Below are 19,858 nucleotides of genomic sequence, written 5' to 3'. Positions count from 1 at the left end.
ATGAATGACATGCATAGAGCTAGGACCACCGTAACAAAGTTTACCATCAGTAACACACTATGCCAACAGCGACTCAGACTTCAGTGCCAGACGCGTCCACCTGCTTAAAGGGACTCTGTCACCTGAATTTGGCGGGCTCTATGTCCGGTCCGATGGGCAGTGTTTTCTCTCCTTTCAAGCACCCCTTCCTTTCCCGCTGGCCGCAATGTTATCTTGAATATGAGTCTGTTTCCACCGTAGTTCACGCGTGTGCAATGCAATCTTGCCTTGCGCACGCGCAGTATGCTTTGCCCAACTGCGGGCAAAGCCGAAAAGAATTAGTGCGCATGCGCAGCCGCACTATGTCCCGGAAGTATTTCGCTGTGTTTTGGGACCAGTACAACTGAAATGTGCACATGAAAGAATGAATGGGGCCATGCATCATGAGATTTTGAGTGCAAACCTCCTTCCATCAGCAAGGGTATTGAAGATGGGTCTTTCAGCATGATAATGATCCCAAGCACACCGCCAGGGCAACAAAGAAGTGGCTTCATAAGAAGCATATGAAGGTTCTGGAATAGCCTAGCCAGTCTACAGATCTCAACCCCATAGAAAACCTTTGGATGGAGATGAAAGTCCGTGTTGCCCAGCGACAGGCCCAAAACAACACTGCTCTAGAGGAGATCTAATAGAAGGAAATAGGTATTATATAGCAACATCACGCACATTACACTGAATGCAGACTCAAAATGTTGCACATGTATCAGATACTTAATAATCCAAGTCGTTATTCGACAATACAGCGGGGATGTGGAAACCACAAAAAACGACCACAACTGGATGGTAATCATAAATAATCTTTATTAGAATACAAAAAATTATTAAAATCATGACAGTAACCAGACAATGATGAGACATAATGGACAAATGGTGCGAGTCACCGCACCAAACTGCCTCCGTGCAAAAACAAACATGCAGACTGGAAAAACCTAGGTCCCCAACAATAAGATGTACGTAAGGGGGATTAGAACAGCCGAATGAGAGTGCTATATATAAGGGTAGGGTATACTAAATAGCATATAAGGCGTCTCCATGGACAACAATAGACAATAGTACGCTGTCCGACTATATATATACCACACTGGGTTAAGCTAATAGGCGCCGGCCTAGCACAAGACGGAAATGCCCAGGACCACCTCCCTACAACCTATACTAAAGGTGCACCGATATTGTGTGCACCACCCATGCACTACCACCCCAAAACCCAGGAGATCCCATGATGTTGGGCACACCAAAATGAATCTAAGACAGCAAACGCTGTACCAATGTACGTTACCTAAACAGGGGGACACTCGGATGTGGACGTGCAGACTGGACCAGGCCACATCCGAGTGTTTGGCAATAACATTGCCCTAGCTGTATGCAAGTTATACCTACTTAAAAAAGGGTTTACAGCTGCTGTATTGGAAAGCATAGTGGAATACATATTACAATACAGTTACTAGCCATACATAAAATGTAGTAAAGAAGGACACTCCTCGTTGTAAGAGCATATGGACACAATGGCGTGTGTCGTGCGACACCGATACGGTGGAATTTAGCCTTTAAGACATATTTTTTGCAATAAAATTAATTTACAGTGATAAAGCACTATTAAGAGCCACACTGTTGAACGTCTCCAGTAAAGACAAACAAACTATAAAGACATTTGTAGAGTTCGGCAATAGGAAATGTTAATCTATAGAACACATTTAATTAATAGTCTCTATGATCACTTTCTTATGTGTAGTATTAAAACAGCAACAAAGAAAGGCTGGAGTAAGAGCGACATTTTGATTTGAGTTGTTGACCATCAATCATACTCTGCTTGGCAGGGACTGGATGACTATAAGCCTGCTCAAGCTAAAAGGGGCAGGAAAACTAGGGAAGGCTGCATTCTTCCTATTTAAAGCTGCAACTCTTCAAAAAAGGTCTTGTTTGCAGACTTTTGTCTTGAAGCTCACAGGGAAGAAACATATCCTGGTAGCTTAATGGTACTAAGACGATCCTAACAAAAAGCAGAGCTACATGTCTATCAAGCAGACATTATGAATTTATTACAGAAAAGGAATTTGAGAACTTTTATACTTGTAATAGGGCACTTTCTAGCTATTCAAGCTCAAGATGAAGAGAGTGGTAAGTGAAACTGCTCAGGCTGTTAAGGCTTTCTGTGATGTTTGATTTTCAGAGCAATGAGAAGACTTTCTGAAGCCTGTGTTTTGGAGCTTTCTTTAACAATAGCTATAGTATTGGTGTATACTGTCCATGCTTTTGTTAGTTTCACACTTCTTTGAAGCTTTTGTATTGCCCTTATCATGTAGATAAGCTTTCATCACTGATCAGATATCATTGGCACAGAACTGTTACTGAGGCTATGTGCACATGTTCAGGTTTTTCTCTATAAAAACTCATTAAAAACGCATACATTATGCATCCTATCATTTAGAATGTATTCTGCATGTTTTGTGCATATGATGCATTTTTTTCAGCGAAAAAAAGCATCGCAATAAAAAAAAAAGCAGCATGTTCATTAATTTTGTGGATTTTCTGCGTTTTTCCCGTTATTCTATGCATTTTTGGAAAAAAACGCATCAAAAACGTATGAAAAAACGCGGAAAAAAACGCATGCGGATTTCTGGCAGAAATGTCTGTTTTTTGTCAGGAAAATTTCTGCAAGAAATCCTGACGTGTTCACATACCCTGCAAGTGTTTTTCACTGTTACCTGGCAGAGGGCTGATGAAACTGATGGCTAAGGATGTTCAAGGGAAAGTTACTTGCTGAATTTTCGCTCTAGTCTTCCATCTAGCTAGGGTGTGGTCCTTGCCATGTCTTTGAGGCTTTTTCTTTGTTGAGAAATAATTCCCTTGTCTATCTTTTGCTCCCTTTTCATATACAGATTTTGATCTTTTGTCTCATATCAAGAAAATTGTATTATTTGTCCAATTATTTTGCAATGTGAATCTTCTGTTCTGCTTTTTTCCTTCACTTCATTATTATTTACCTTTCACTTGTCGTCTGCTGTTTTTTTGTTGTGTTTGGTTATGTTCCTTTGCTCGACTTTTAAGGCAAAGTGACACAGAAGTTTGAGTGTTCCCAGAGGTCTAGTTCTCCCTTAAGGCTATTCCTTAGATTGCTTTCCTTTGGGACTTGCTTAACATAACAAAGACATTTCACCTCAGTCCACACATAGCCATGTTTAGGCAATGTCTTTATTACATTATGTTTCCAGATGTGCAGTACCAAACTTGTATGATTTTCAGTTGGGCTGGAAGTAAGAAAGTGTCCAGAAGACTTGCAAATATAGACACACACTCACTGCACACACAACATACCTACAGACACTCTCGCACACACTTTTGTGTGGCATTAGTTAATAATAGTTGTAACATAACCGAAAATAACCAAGTTCAGTTGGAATTAAATTTAGGGAAATTGCTAAATTCAAATGGTAGATTTGGAGTATAGCGAAGTGACGTGAGCTTTAAAAATTTCCTGTGTAAAAATGAGTGCATGAAATGTTTTTTCCCAACATTATTTCAGTTTTCATTTAATTAGATGATCCATCAGGAGCGAGAATGAAAAATCTCTTGAGCAGCTTTCCTGTACATTCATGCCTACAACAAAAATACCATATGGGGGATGTGGTGCGTAGTGTTACACCTAGGGAGGCAGCCTAGCACTGTAATGGTTAGAACAGTTGGTTGGGCTGTTACATCATGGGTCATTAATCTTAAATTGGACTGTGTCATTAATTGCTTATACTACTTAACTCTTGGTAAGACCTACAATAAAGACACAGACGTGTAGAGTTGGAGAAAATAGCTTATAAATGTTAAGCACATACCTGAATGAACGACTTACACTGTTAAGCTGATCCATTGCAACAAAGGATTTAAAGGTTACCAATATTAGTTTTGCAGTTTAGCTGATAAACATATTGTAGCTGTTTGTTACTGTCACCCATTATATATACAATAATTTTCCTTTAGGGTATGTGCACACGTTCAGGTTTTTTCGTGTTTTTTTTGTGATAAAAACGCATAAAGACTGCATACATTATGCATCCCATCATTTAGAATGCATTCTGCATTTTTTTTTGCACATGATGCGTTTTTTTTTTCACGAAATTTCGGAAAATTTTGTGGATTTTTCGCATTTTTCCCGCTATTCTATGCATTGGGAAAAAACGCAAAAAAAAAAACTTGAAAAAACGTATAAAAAACTCGAAAAAAAACACATGCGGATTTCTGGCAGAATTGTCCGGTTTTTGTCAGGAAATTCCTGCAAGAAATTGCTGACGTGTGCACATACCCTTACATTATTTTAATATATAAAAGTATCTATTGTGCATATAAGGTTAGACATCTGGTGGGGATAAAATATAATTTAACATATGTCTTGTTGGTTAGGATTTCTAAAGTACTCAGTTTGCAGTTTTCAATATGAAGGCACGTAATGTGCAAGGACAAACTCTTAAACTAGTCCTGTATGGACACATCGAGTCTATGCAGAGATCAATCTATGAACAGACAATACCATTTAGGCCTGTCCCACACGTCCAGTTAATTCTGCTACCGGAAAAATCGGTACCGGAATTATCCGTGTCCGTGTGCTTATGGAGCACATCAGTGTGGCACACGTGGGACACCCAGCTCCAGCGATGTCTCCTCTCAGCGGCTGCAGCAGGCCCTGTGTGAGCGGTCACATGGTCCTGCTCATTACAGTGAGGAATATACGCATATTCATCGCTGTAATGAGCGGGACCACGTGACCGCTCACACAGCACAGGCTGCAGCCGCTGAGAGGAGACATCGCTGGAGCTGGGTGTTGGTGAGTATTTCCTGGCAAGCAGGGGGGAGAGGAGGGCCCACAGGGGATGGGAGGCGGGAGGGGACGCACAAACTTTATTTTTAAGGGGAAAGGAAAAAAAAAGATTATTCATTCCTTCTTTCCAGCGAACGCTGCTAGGAAGAAGGGATGAATACCGGCTTCAGCACCACACGCGGGGGGGACAGCGCTTACAGTAGCGCTGTCTCCTGCACGGCACACGGACTGCACACGGACAGCATCCATGTGCGGTACGTGTTTCACATGGACCCATTGACTTTAATGGGTCCGTGTGATCCGTGCGCTCCCACGAACACTGACATGTCTTCATGTTTTCCAAACGGACACACGGTCCGTGAAAACACGCTGACATGTGCAGAGACACATTGATTTTAATGTGTCTACGTGAGTCATTGTCTCCGGTACGTGAGGAAACTGTCACCTCACGTACTGGAGACACCGACGTGTGAAACCGGCCTTACATACAGGAGGGGCATCCAGTCTGGGAATCACAAATTCCAGAAGGAATGGTTGTTAAACAGATAATAGCGCATATAATCCCCAAAATGGAAGGACAAAATTGTCTTGTTATGAAACAATGACAGTAGGGGGCCTTGTTTTTTTGCAACAAACAAAAAAGTAGTCTACATTTAGCTGAAAATTTTGCTCAGATGCCACTGATTGGTAACCTGAATGGACTACCTTGGTCCATGAGTACATCCAGCAATCTATTTATAGCGTGACATAAGTGATCTTAAGAGTCATGGCAAGGTGAAAGAATGCAAAGGAGTGAATTACTTTGCTGAGCAGCTGCAACTCCTTTGTTTAAGGACTTTAAACCTAGACCCCACGGATCTCAACTTTCGAAATGTACATGTATCTTTCTGCTTTTATCAGGCCTTGTCCTCTTGCTTTAAGGCTTTTTACATTGTTTTTAGATTATATGTTTTAAATGGTAAAATCTCCCAATGTATACATCAAATACAAAGATATTACATTTGGAACTATAAATTATTCAGTCACATCCAGTACAGACCAAAAGTTTGGACACACCTTCTTATTTAAAGATTTTTATGTATTTTCATGACTATGAAAATTGTACATTGACACTGAAGGCATCAAAACTATGAATTAACACATGTGGAAATATATACTTAACAAAAAAGTGTGAAACAGCTGAAATTATGTCTTATATTCTAGGTTCTTCAAAGTAGCCACCTTTTGCTTTGATGACTGCTTTGCACACTCTTGGCATTCTCTTGATGACCTTCAAGAGGTAGTCACCGGGAATGGTTTTCACTTCACCGGTTTGCCCTGTCAGGTTTAGTAAGTGGGATTTCTTGCCTTATAAATGGGGTTGGAACCATCAGTTGTGTTGTGCAGATGTCTGGTGGATACACAGCTGATAGTCCTACTGAATAGACTGTTAGAATTTGTATTATGGCAAGAAAAAAGCAGCTAAGTAAAGAAAAATGAGTGGCCATCATTACTTTAAGAAATTAAGGTCAGTCAGTCAGAAAAATTGGGAAAACTTTGAAAGTGTCCACAAGTGCAGTGGCAAAAACCATCAAGCGCTACAAAGAAACTGGCTCACATGAGGACCGTACCAGGAAAGGAAGACCAAGAGTCATCTCTGCTTCTGAGGATAAGTTTATCCGAGTCACCAGCCTCAGAAATCACAGGTTAACAGCAGCTCAGATTAGAGACCAGGTCAATGCCACACAGTTCTAGCAGCAGACACATCTCTACAACAACTGTTAAGAGGAGACTTTGTGCAGCAGGCCTTCATGGTAAAAATAGCTGCTAAGAAACCACTGCTAAGGACAGGCAACAAGCAGAAGAGAATTGTTTGGGCTAAAGAACACAAGGAATGGACATTAGACCAGTGGAAATCTGTGCTTTGGAATGATGAGTCCAAATTTGGACCAGTGCTGGTGACACTGTTGGGGATTTATTCAAAATTGAAGGCATACTGAACCAGCATGGCTACCACAGCATCTTGCAGCGGCATGTTAATCCATCCGGTTTGCATTTAGTTGGACCATCATTTATTTTTCAACAGGACAATGACCCCAAACACACCTTCAGGCTGTGTAAGGGCTATTTGACCAAGAAGAAGAGTGATTGGGTGCTACACCAAATGACCTGGCCTCCAGTCACCAGACCTGAACCCAATCGAGATGGTTTGGCGTGAGCTGGACCGCAGAGTGAAGGCAAAAGGGCCAACAAGTGCCAAGCATCTCTGGGAACTCCTTCAAGACTGTTGGAAGACCATTCCCAGTAACCTCTTGAAGCTCGCCAAGAGTGTGCAAAGCAGTCATCAAAGCAAAAGGTGGCTACTTTGAAGAACCTAGAATATAAGACATATTTTATTCTTCGCCACGACAGCACCCCACTGGAGAGAGGGATCAGCCCCGCAGGAACAGGAAACCTACAGAGAAATAGAAGGGGGAAGTCCGCCTCTCCTCCTCAGTTTAGGTTTCCTGTTCCTGCGGGAACGACAAGACATACCTGGGCTTTGCATGCTGCCTGTGCAGTATCTGCGAGAATGGCAGGGGCTGCAGCCTGGAAGCAGCGTTGGGGGAGTTCCGCTAGACGGCTCCCTCCTCATCTGAGAATCATGCAGACGGCCGGGTCTGGGGTGGGCCGCCCGGCATCATCTGCATCATGCGGGTGGCAGTGTGGGATGAAGCCTTGGCCGGCTGGAGTCGGGTAAGGTGAAAGCAGCATCCCCATTGCGGTCCGGTGTTAAAATCCTGGACCGCGCATGCGCTGACCACTGTATTACAGACTACAACGGAAATAGAAGGTAAACTTCCGGGGCGTCCAGGCCGGATCTGCGGTGGGGGAGGAAGCGCCGCTTGCGCATGCGCACTGCGCACAGAAAGGGCGCACTATTTAAACCACTAAGTGAGGGTAATTCGGCGATGCAAGATGTCATCCCCAGGTGCCATGGACCCCATAGCAGTAGATCCAGTACCCCCCACCAAAGATCACGCCAGAGGATCCTCTGAGACCGCTCGTAAAAGCGACGGATACAGGACAGGATCTCGGCCTTCTGATCCTGTACTAATTGCTTCACTGGGTGAGTTTTTAACTCTGCCTATTAAGCTGACGTGGTCTCCATCCTCTCTCTCTTTTCTCCTTCTCTCGCTACGTTTTATGACGACCAGACTAAAAAATGACAAAACGAAACATAAGGAATGTGCCTTGTGTAGCCAGCCCCTTCCAGACTCATACCCCAAAAAGCTTTGTAAAGACTGTTTCAAGGAAACGACATAGGGAGCAGCAGTGTCCATTACGGACTTACGTGCCATTATTAGGGAGGAACTAAAATCTATGGCCCAGGAAAAACCACATAAAAGTAAATCTAGAGTACCAACACATGTGTCAGATTCCGAAAGTGACCAAGCTGTATTTTCGGAAGCCTCCATATCATCATCACCATCACCATCTTCATCAGAGATCGAGGGACGCTCATGTTTTCCCTTAGACAGTGTGGACAATTTGGTAAAATCAATCCGGAATACATGGGGTGTGAGGAGACAAAGGGTGCGCAAACCACGCAGGACATAATGTTTGCGGGTTTAGCAGAGAGAAAGAGGAGATGTTTTCCAGTTATATCAGCAGTGAAAGCATTAATTAAAAGAGAGTGGGAGAAACAGGATCAAAGAAGTTTTCTACCATCTGCGTCAAAACGAAAATATCCGTTTAGTGACGGGGAACTTCTTACATGGACCAAAATCCCCAAGGTCGATGCAGCCGTAGCTTCTACCTCTAAGCAGTACACTCTACCTGTGGAGGATGCGGGACTACTTATCGATCCTTTGGATCGTAAAGCCGAGTCATCCTTTAAGCGATCTTGGGAAGCGACTACAGGAATATTCAAACCTGCAGTAGCCAGCACTTGCGCTGCCCGGTCAATGCTCATTTGGATTGACCAGTTAGGCCAGCAGATTGAGAATAAAGTTTTGAGAGAAAAATTGCGGGCGGCCATCCCCTTAATACGAGGGGTGGCAGCCTTTATGGCGGACGCATCCGCCGACTCTCTCCGTTTGGCAGCAAGATCTGCTGGCCTCGTGAATAATGCAAGACGAGCTTTGGATGAAAAGCTGGAAAGGGGACGTGCAGTCAAAATCGAAAATATGTGCAATCCCATGTGAGGGGGAGTACCTCTTTGGTAAGACCTTAGATGAAATACTCAAGAAGGCAAAGGACATGAAAAAAGCTTTTTCTGACTCCTCTATTCCCTTTTACAGGAGAGCCTTTAAGAGGAGACCGTTTGGCAAAAGAAGTCAAACGGATATGTCATCAACATGGACCGCTAAAGAGGACAAACAAAGAAGTACCATGTTCAGAAGACCCAACCCCCCCCAAAAGAGAACAAATACTGATGATATACCAGTAGGGGGCAGATTGAAATTTTTCTCCACCCAGTGGAAGAAAATAACATCTAGTTCGTGGATTTTAAATATTGTCCGAGATGGAATTAAATTACAATTCTCTCGCATTCCCCACGAATCATATATTTTAACATCCATCAGCTCGCCTGCACAACAACAGGCGCTGGAGCTTGAAATTCAAACCTTGTTATTAAAACGGGTTTTAGTCCAAGTTCCTGAAGGACAGGAAAGTAGGGGATTCTACTCGCCCTTATTCCTAATTTCCAAACCCGACGGTTCATTCAGGACAATCATAAACCTTAAAAAACTCAATTCATTTATTGAAAACCATACATTTAAAATGGAATCCATTAGATCCGCTATAAAGCTCTTTTTTCCAAACTGTATGATGGGGGGCATTGATCTAAAAGATGCTTATTACCATCTTCCCATCCATGACAGATACCAGAAATTCTTCAGGGTAGCAGTGACAATCAACGGCAAGATTCATCATTTCCAGTACGCAGCCATGCCCTTCGGCCTTTCTACAGCGCCAAGGATCTTCACCAAGATAATGCTAGAGGTGATGGCCGATCTTCGCCAAAAAGAAACCTTAATTGTGCCCTACCTGGATGACTTTTTGGTCATAGGAAATTCAGTTACTCAATGTGCTGACCGCTTGGCTCACGCAATTTCCTCTCTACAGGATCTAGGCTGGGTCATCAATACCAACAAATCCAGACTTACTCCACTTTCCCGTCAAGCGTTCTTGGGGTTCCATCTAGACTCCATAACGCCAAAGTGTCTTCTCCCTCAGGTAAAGATACTACTCATCAGACACAAAGTCATAGCTGCAATAAATAGTCCACGTATATCCCTAAGACAAGCTATGTCATTGCTGGGATCCCTTATTTCTTGTATACCTGCAGTGAAATGGGCCCAATATCATACCCGAACACTGCAACACCAGATTTTACAAGAAGAAAGACGGTTACTTGGTCGCCTAAATGCAAAAATAACCTTGTCACAGGAGGTTTTAACTTCCCTAATGTGGTGGCTGGATTCAGACCATTTGATGAGTGGTGTTCCATGGGTAATAACGCCATCTCATACTATAACCACTGACGCCAGTCCTCACGGATGGGGCACTCATATGGGGAATGATTTTTGCCAAGGGTTGTGGGACATGGAAGAATGCTGCGACTCATCTAACCTTAAAGAACTAAATGCAGTAAAATACGCCTTATACCATTTTCTCCCATAGCTTAGGGGAAAAGACGTCAGAATCCTTTCCGACAACACCACCACAGTGGCGTATCTAAACAGGCAAGGAAGCACTCGATCAGATACTCTGTCTTCTGCTGGAGAAATCTTGAATCTAGCAGAAAGTCATCTGACATCCCTTACTGCGCTTCACATAAGAGGGGAAAGCAACCAGCAGGCAGACTTCTTAAGTCGACACACCTTAAAACAGGGGGAGTGGTGTCTAAACAATCATATCTTTCAAGACATAGTATCCCTATGGGGTCTGCCTCAAATAGATCTCTTTGCCACAAGGAAAAACAAGAAAGTCCGGAGATTTGTCTCCTTATCTCCAGCGGATCATCCGGACATTCTGGATGCTCTCCAAGCCCCTTGGCAGTTCGGTCTGGCATACGCCTTTCCTCCGATGATATTACTACCACAAGTCATACGCAAAATCAGGGAAGAAGGAGCAAGAATTATACTGATAGCTCCATTCTGGCCCAAGAGACCATGTCGATCTCAGACCCTTGAGTCCTCCCCTCGACACCCAACTTTATCTTCCAGGGACCATTTTTCCACCCTCAGGTGGACAATCTCCATCTGACGGCCTGGAATTTGAGAGGCAGATGCTAAAATTAAGGGAGTACTCAGAGGGATTGATTGACACACTCCTCCAGAGTAGAAAACATTCCAAAACAAAAATTTATACGAGAATCAGGAAGAAATTCCTACAATTCCATACATCTCCCAACACATCAGAAATTCCAATACAATCTATCCTAGAATTTCTTCAAAAAGGGAGAGAACTAGGTTTAACTGTAAACACTTTTTAAAGGTTGATGTTTCAGCACTAGGAGCCCTCTATGGCCATAACATTGCGGGAAATAGATGGGTATCCCGATTTATCACAGCCTGCGAACGAATAAATCCAGTTAACATACCCAGAATTCCACCCTGGGATCTAAATTTAGTTTTACAAGCCCTAACAGACTCTCCATTTGAACCAATAGACTCAATACCCATCAAAAGCCTATCACTATAAACGACCCTCTTGGTAGCACTGACTTCGGCTAGGAGAATCAGTGACATCCAAGCTCTTTCTATAGATCCACCTTTCCTGTTAACCTTTCAGGATAAGTTGATTCTTAAACCAGACCCTTCCTACCTTCCCAAAGTAGCAAAGAAATTCCATAGGTCACAAGAAATAATCTTGCCCACTTTCTTCAGTAATCCCTCCACTCCTGAGGAACAGAAGTACCACACTCTAGATGTTAAGAGTAGTGTTAAAGTACATTGAAAGGACCAGTAGCTGGCGACAGTGTAGGGCTCTGTTTATATCCTTCCAGGGTCACAAGAAGGGTCATGGAGTAACAAAAAACACCTTATCCCGGTGGATCAGAGAGTCTACTAGACTGGCTTATTCCGCGAGGAAAAAAAACCCTCCGGAAGGCATAACAGCGCATTCTACCAGAGCTATGGCATCCTCCTGGGCTGAAAGGGGAGAGGTCCCAATTGAAACTATATATAAGGCGGCAACAGGGTCAAATCCTTCTACCTTCTATAATCACTATAGGCTTGACCTATCGTCAACTTCTGACCTAGACTTTGGCAGGACTGTCCTCAGCACGGTGGTCCCCCCCCTAGGTGATGGTCTCTGTAAGATCTCCAGTGGGGTGCTGTCGTGGCGAAGAGTAAAAAAACGGATTACTCACCGGTAATACTCTTTTAGTGAGTGCACGACAGCACCCTCTTACATCCCTCCCTAGATTAATATAGTGTATACTACTGAGTAAAATTCTTTTAATCATACATAAGCAAATAAGTTTGAAAACGAAATAAATGATATTTGCCTAATACTGGCGGTCCTCCGGGTACTCTGAAATCAAAACTGAGGAGGAGAGGCGGACCGTCCCCTTTTATTTCTCTGTAGGTTTCCTGTTCCTGCGGGACGGATCCCTCTCTCCAGTGGGGTGCTGTCGTGGACTTACTAAAAGAGCATTACCGGTGAGTAATCCGGCATTTTCAGTTGTTTCACACTTTTTTGTTAAGTATATAATTCCACATGTGTCAATTCATAATTTTGATACCTTCAGTGTGAATGTACAATTTTCATAGTCATTTAAATACAGAAAAATCTTTAAATGAGAAGGTGTGTCCAAACTTTTGGTCTGTACTGTACATCATCCATAAGCTACTGTTTCGTTTAAAAAAAAAAATGTAAACCAGAGTCTATTTGGCAAGTTTCAGCCATAGAGGAAATATCATATATTAGGCCTAGGCATCCTTTAGCTCTGACTTCTCAACTTGCCTTGTATCATGCCACCTCAAACCCCCTTCTTTGGTTCTTCCTAGAATGCAATCCCTTGACTTTGGACAACTTCCTTTAGATCCCCCAAACTCAAAGAAGACACATTACTATCCCCATTATGATCCATTCACTTAGATTGTGGGACATAGTGAAGTATTGGTCAGGAAATATCTCCTTTATTGATAGTCTGCTTTCCCCTGTGATATGATGATTGTTTCAATATTTCAAGCATAGTTCTCATAGATGTAACATTATGGCCTTCCCCAATCCAATATTTTCTGGTATCTTCAACTAAAACACTGTTTCATTCTCAACTTATTTGATCCTTAAACTACTTACTTTACTATCATTCAAACATTGATGTCAATTCTCACCTCTCTCCTCAAGTTTTATCTTTTTGCTATATTCAATTTGAGCCACGGGGGTTGGCGGGTGCCTCGGTCCACTAGCTGAAACCAGGGATCATCACACCGAACACCCGCTCTCCTTTTAATATGGGCATAACGCTACTCAAACAACACTGGGTGAGGATAAAACAGTGTGGCAATGCTTTATTGAACCACAAAACAGGCAGATAACATGTACAACAGTCCCAGCAAAATACCCAAAGAAAGAAGTGCCCATTACAGAGTCTCACCCTTCTGCTGACTCGCTGGGATAATGGCAGCTGTTACATCAGAGCTCCCAGGGTTGGCTATCCCCCTGTGGCACACACAGAGAGAGGAGGTAACAACAAGCTTAGGAAGATGACAGTCCATTGAGATACAAGGCCAGTTGATCCGAGGATCACAACTTCGCTTCTCTGAACATCACAATTGAGCCAGGCGACTAATGGGTCCAAATCTTGGCTTTCTCCAAACATATCCATGTGTTAGGTGTCGAGTTCCCACTGCTGCACAGGGGGAATCTCAAACCATGTCTGCTGCGGTTTCCCATTCTCCTCCAGCCGCAGTGGAACCTGCTCAGCGGAGACGTCGGTCCCAGCGTCTCGCTCAGCCTGATACTGTGCGGATGGTTACTGCTGCCTTTCCAGGCTCTGCCTTTGTAGCCAGCACTGGTCAGTGGAGAGCAGGCTTTTCTGGGACTAAGTCCTGCTTTTCACACACTAAGCATGCCCACGGGAGGTCCTCTCATTGGAGGTCGGGGGTCACACCCTCAGGCCCTGTAGCAGCTCCTACTGGTCCACCAGGAAGGTCCTGAAGAGCTGCAACTATAAAAGGTTTGCATGGCCGAACGGCCATGCGCTAGTATAAAATGTGTTTGCCTTATGCCAGTGGATGCTATACCATTCTATACATATGTGGTGTGAGGCTGTAGCTTTGGGACTGTACACTCAGGCAGGCAGCTAGTGTCAGTGGGGGCCATTGGCTTTGCATCTGGTTTCAGAGCAAGCACAACCCTAGTTAGGGTAATAGTTTTGTGTACAGCATGACTCTGTGAGGCAAGAGAGATCGCTTCCAGTTCACACGGGGTGAAGCTTAACCCACGTGTGAGCTCAGAGTTTATCCGCCGTTACTTTGCAGCAGATTTCTCTGCACGGTGGACCCCGGGCTGCAAACGCACCTTGTAGCTACCTATCTATACTTGGTACGTTCCGCTAGCCCTAACACCATGGTTCAGAGATGGTCAATGGAGCAGATCTGTATTCTTACAACCGGGACCCTAGCTAGGTACCCCATCTTGTTTCCTGTAGAATGATAGATCCGTGTCCCTTGTGATGGGGCCATGATATATTGGTAGCAGTCCTGTAGGGTCCCCTGGATGTTTGGATGTCTTGGCAGTATCTATGGCTGTCTCTCAGAGGCATATCACCTCTTTTTATATTTAACCAGTGTCATTCAGGCCAGCATCACAGATAAGAGGAAGAATGATGACCACCAAGTCGCCTTGTTTGATTATGTAACCTAGATTTTCCTCCTCTATTTTAAAAATCAACAAATTATGTGGTCTACCCAATGCATAATTAGCATATCACTAGTCATCCAGGATAAGAGCACACTATATTATAACACATATCAGCTTACAAGTCAATATTACAGGCAGTGCGTTTTACCTATTCACAAACATTTGCTCAAAATAATACTACTAAAGCCCTTCCATTTAGAGGGCACTGTACCACTAATAACTTTGTGTCTCACAGCGTTACCAAACATGTAATGATCTCCACTATGGTACTTGTATAAAATCAATATTTTATTTATATAAATCAGATAAAAAATGTTTTAAAAAAAATTGCTACGCTACATAACAAAAAGGTACACAATCCAAAAAACGAGGGACTATACTACCATAGAATATTAAAAAAAACAAGGCTGAAAAATTGCAAATGAATAAACAAATTTAAACTTATAAAACGCCTAAATGCATGGTAAATATACGTATTATTCCTGCCAAGATGCATATATGTTTCCCAAACATGAGTGTCACTCTATGATGATGTATGGGTAAGTCAATGATTGTCCCCTTAGTGGTTTAACATATAGCAAACAATAAGAGATGGCATACATATAGTGGATGGCAAATAGTTTGGAAAATACCTTGCAGTCAGCCACGTGAAAAGATTCCTCGGCGTCCCTCTGCCCCGACGCACGTTTCACAATGCTTCTTCGGGAGGCGTCCACCTCTTTTTATATTTAACCAGTGTCATTCAGGCCAGCATCACAGATAAGAGGAAGAAGGATGACCACCAAGTTGCCTTGTTTGTTTATGTAACGTATTTGCATAGATTTTCCTCCTCTGTTTTAAAAATCAACAAACTATGTGGGCTACTCAATGCATAATTAGCATATCACTAGTCATCCAGCATAAGAGCACACTTTGTTATAACACATATCAGCTTACAAGTCAATATAACAGGCACTGCGTTTTACCTGCAGATTTTTCAAAAACGGTGCGGAAAAAATCCGCACACGAATCCCCAACGAAAAATAGGAGTTTTATTGCTATGGGGTGTCAGGTGCCATGTCCTCTTAAATTGCCTATTGTTTGCATTTATACTGATATTTTACTTGTACGGTTTTCAATTGTCCTGTTCTGTTAAGTATTACTTTTATCTTCATAAAATATAAGAAAAACAATTGTTAATAAAAACAAACAAACAAAAAAGCAGGAAAGTACTGTAGAATATGTCACCCTACACTTAAAAAAAGACAGCCCAAATGCTGTGATATTTCAGAGAAAACACAGTTGAAAGCCTGGCTGGGAATGCATTAGTAAAGTTTGCTGTTAGTCTAGCTAAGCAGGCACAGAATGATGGCAGGGCAACATGACTCTTGGGCTAGACAACTTGTCCCCAGACATGCTTTCAACTACAGTTAGGTCCATATATATTTGGACAGAGACAACATTTTTCTAATTTTTGTTATAGACATTACCACAATGAATTTTAAACAAAACAATTCAGATGCAGTTGAAGTTCAGACTTTCAGCTTTCATTTGTGGGTATCCGCATTAAAATTGGATGAAGGGTTTAGGAGTTGCAGCTCCTTAACATGTGCCACCTTGTTTTTAAAGGGACCAAAAGTAATTGGACAGATTCAATAATTTTAAATAAAACATTCATTTTTAGTACTTGGTTGAAAACCCTTTGTGGGCAATGACTGCCTGAAGTCTTGAACTCATAGACATCACCAGACGCTGTGTTTCCTCCTTTTTGATGCTCTGCCAGGCCTTCACTGCGGTGGTTTTCAGTTGTTGTTTGTTTGTGGGCCTTTCTGCCTGAAGTTTAGTCTTTAACAAGTGAAATGCTGCTCAATTGGGTTGAGATCAGGTGACTGACTTGGCCATTCAAGAATATTCCACTTCTTTGCTTTAATAAACTCCTGGGTTGCTTTGGCTTTATGTTTTGGGTCATGGTTCATCTGTAGTATGAAACGACGACCAATCAGTTTGGCTACATTTGGCTGGATCTGAGCCCTCAGTATGTCTCTGAATACCTCAGAATTCATTCGGCTGCTTCTGTCCTGTGTCACATCATCAATAAACACTAGTGACCCAGTGCCACTGGCAGCCATGCATGCCCAAGCCATCACACTGCCTCCGCCATGTTTTACAGATGATGTGGTATGCTTTGGATCATGAGCTGTACCACACCTTTGCCATAATTTTCACTTTCCATCATTCTGGTAGAGGTTGATCTTGGTTTCATCTGTCCAAAGAATGTTCTTCCAGAACTGTGCTGGCTTTTTTAGATGTTTTTTAGCAAAGTTTAGTCTAGCCTTTTTATTCTTGATGCTTATGAGTGGCTTGCACCATGCAGTGAACCCTCTGTATTTACTTTCATGCAGTCTTCTCTTTATGGTAGATTTGGATATTGATACGCCGACCTCCTGGAGAGTGTTGTTCACTTGGTTGGCTGTTGTGAAGGGGTTTCTATTCACCATGGAGATTATTCTGCGATCATCCACCACTGTTGTCTTCCGTGGGCGCCCAGGTCTTTTTGCATTGAAGAATTCACCAGTGCTTTCTTTCTTTCTCAGGATGTACCAAACTGTAGATTTTGCCACTCCTAATATTGTAGCAATTTCTCGGATGGGTTTTTTCTGTTTTCGCAGCTTTAGGATGGCTTGTTTCACCTGCATGGAGAGCTCCTTTGACCACATGTTTACTTCACAGCAAAACCTTCCAAATGCAAGCACCACACCTCAAATCAACTCCAGGCCTTTTATCTGCTTAATTGAGAATGACATAACGAAGGTATTGCCCACACGTGTCCGTGAAATAGCCTTGGAGTCAATTGTCCAATCACTTTTGGTCCCTTTAAAAACAGTGTGGCACATGTTAAGGAGCTGAAACTCCTAAACCCTTCATCCAATTTTAATGTGGATACCCACAAATGAAAGCTAAAAGTCTGAACTTCAACTGTATCTGAATTGTTTTGTTTAAAATTCATTGTGGTAATGTCTATGACCAAAATTAGAAAAATGTTGTCTCTGTCCAAATATATATGGACCTAACTGTATGTTTTTCTCTAAAATGCTGCATTGTTGCAGAGTAAAACATAGATGTTTACATTGTTTTATGGTGAAGCAAGAAAGTTTCTGCTATGAGGTGAAAATGAGGTAACAAAAATTTCTACTTGAGATCCTCACCTAAAAATGTAACCTTGGCAACACAACAGGACAGGATAGTCAGGATGTAAGGAGCGAGCTCCTCAGCTGAGGAACTGAGCCTTCTCCACAAAAGGCCGATGCTGGTTATGACACACAGCCAGCATCTCATTTTAAACAGCAGTTGACAGAGCTTCCATAAATGGAAAATTAAAAACATTCTGGATCTTGGAAAGTGGCGATACAAAACAAATGTTCTTTTTAAAAACCTCTATTGTAACAAGAAAATATTTAAAGGGTTGACCCACCCCCCCCAAAAAAAAATACTATCCCTTATCCATGGGAAAGGGGACAACTTGCTAATCGCTGAGGTTCCGACTACTGGGATAGTCAGCAATTTGGAGATTGGGCTTTTGAAATCCCAAGAATGGGGCTCTAGCTCTGCCCTGAATGGGGAAGAGGTGTGCTTGCTCCACTTATTGTCTATGGTGCTGCTGTTTGAACCATTTGACTATTTTCCGCATTATTCAAAATAAGCCCGCAAAGCCCTGTTCATGTGGTTCTAACGCCCCAATATTTGGATCAATGAGGTTTACAGTGGCTGGGGTCCTATTGATCAGCAAGTTATTCCTTATCCTATCGAAAAGTGATAACTTGATTTTTTTGGGAATATGAATACACTATTAACATAAATTGTGGAATTATCTAACGTTTACTTATTACAGATATCAGAAGTCAGCATGTTGAAAGATGATTAGAATTAGTTAACAGGAGAGGAATCTGGATCTGTTCTCTTAGGCTACGGTCACACTATCAGTATTTGGCAGTATTTCACATTAGTATTTGTTAGCCAAAACCAGGAGTGGGTCAAAAATACAGACTTGGTGACATGTTTTTATTATAGCTTTCCCCTCTGTTTGTTCCACTCCTGGTTTTGGCTTACAAATACTGATGTAAAATGCTGACCACATACTGATAGTGTGACCGTAGCCTTAGTTGTATAATTCCAGACATTTCATAGGGTTAAATATGCTGCTTCTGATGGAGATTGTTGTAACATGTAGTGCTGGCCAGAGGTTACAAACTTTACGTTCAACACATAAAAAGCTGGCTTCCTGTCTGATGACATAATAAGTTTATGAATGTGTTAGCAACAAAGCTGGATTAGAGTTCTCTTGGAAAACACATGACTTCGGAATGTGTGACTATAGGCCCTTATGACAATTCAATAACCCAATCCCATTTTAAACTCCTTATCAAATAAATAAAAAACACACCATACTGTGTGACGTTTGATGTAAAGGCCACAGCAGCCTCATTTATTCAATAAACAACAATTAAAACAATAGCAAATAATCAGCACAAGGAGGAGGGGAATTTAAGGTTCAACACCATTTCCATGAGCTGCAACAACAGCTACTCCATACCACCCCCAGCCACACCACTCCAGCTCGGGAGTACCCAGCTACATGTTGCTGATACCAAGTTGTCCTGCTGAGACCTAGCCCAGTAGGGACCCACTTCCCATTTTGTCAGAACCTTGCAAACATATAGTGATTCATCCATCCCTGCACTGGATTCCTCCCGTCCTTCAGTGCAACCAACTACTTTGAAAACCCCCTCCTTTTACGCCACAGCGAGCAAGCATATCCCCTTATGCATGCAAGTCCAACCACACCAACACCGCCTTTTGCATTCTGTCCATCAACCAAAAGGGCCCACATACCAATCCCAACTAAATTGCCATCTGACCTAAGGATTTCCCGATGTCATACCACTATCCACGTGACTAAGTAAGGGTACGTTCACATTTGCGTTGTTGCGTCAGCGATGCAACGCACAACGCATGCACAATGCATGCAAAAACGCATGGTTTGTGACGCATGCGTCTATTTTTGGCTTGCTTTTGGACGCAAAAAAATGCAACTTGCTGCATCCTCTGCGCCCTGACGCTTGCGCCAAAAATGACGCATGCATCACAAAACGCAAGACAACGCATGTCCATGCGCCCCCATGTTAAATATAGGGG

General features: G+C 42.5%; 1 protein-coding gene across 1 annotated transcript in view; it reads left to right on the top strand.

Annotated features, from left to right (window-relative positions):
• Positions 1–1,939: 1,939 nt before the first annotated feature.
• COL5A2 (collagen type V alpha 2 chain) overlaps positions 1,940–19,858 on the top strand; it is a 525,281-nt gene continuing 507,362 nt past the window's right edge. Inside the window, exon 1 of the mRNA XM_069733787.1 lies at positions 1,940–2,154. Within this exon, the coding sequence (XP_069589888.1) occupies positions 2,067–2,154 (88 nt within the window). The 5' untranslated portion in view covers positions 1,940–2,066. The remainder of the gene's footprint in view (positions 2,155–19,858) is intronic.

This window comes from Ranitomeya imitator, chromosome 7 (genome assembly GCF_032444005.1).
Source record: "Ranitomeya imitator isolate aRanImi1 chromosome 7, aRanImi1.pri, whole genome shotgun sequence".
In the NCBI taxonomy this organism is placed as follows: Eukaryota; Metazoa; Chordata; class Amphibia; order Anura; family Dendrobatidae; genus Ranitomeya; species Ranitomeya imitator.
The sequence above is the reverse complement of the archived record's forward strand: the minus strand, read 5'-3'. Positions and strand labels throughout refer to the sequence as shown.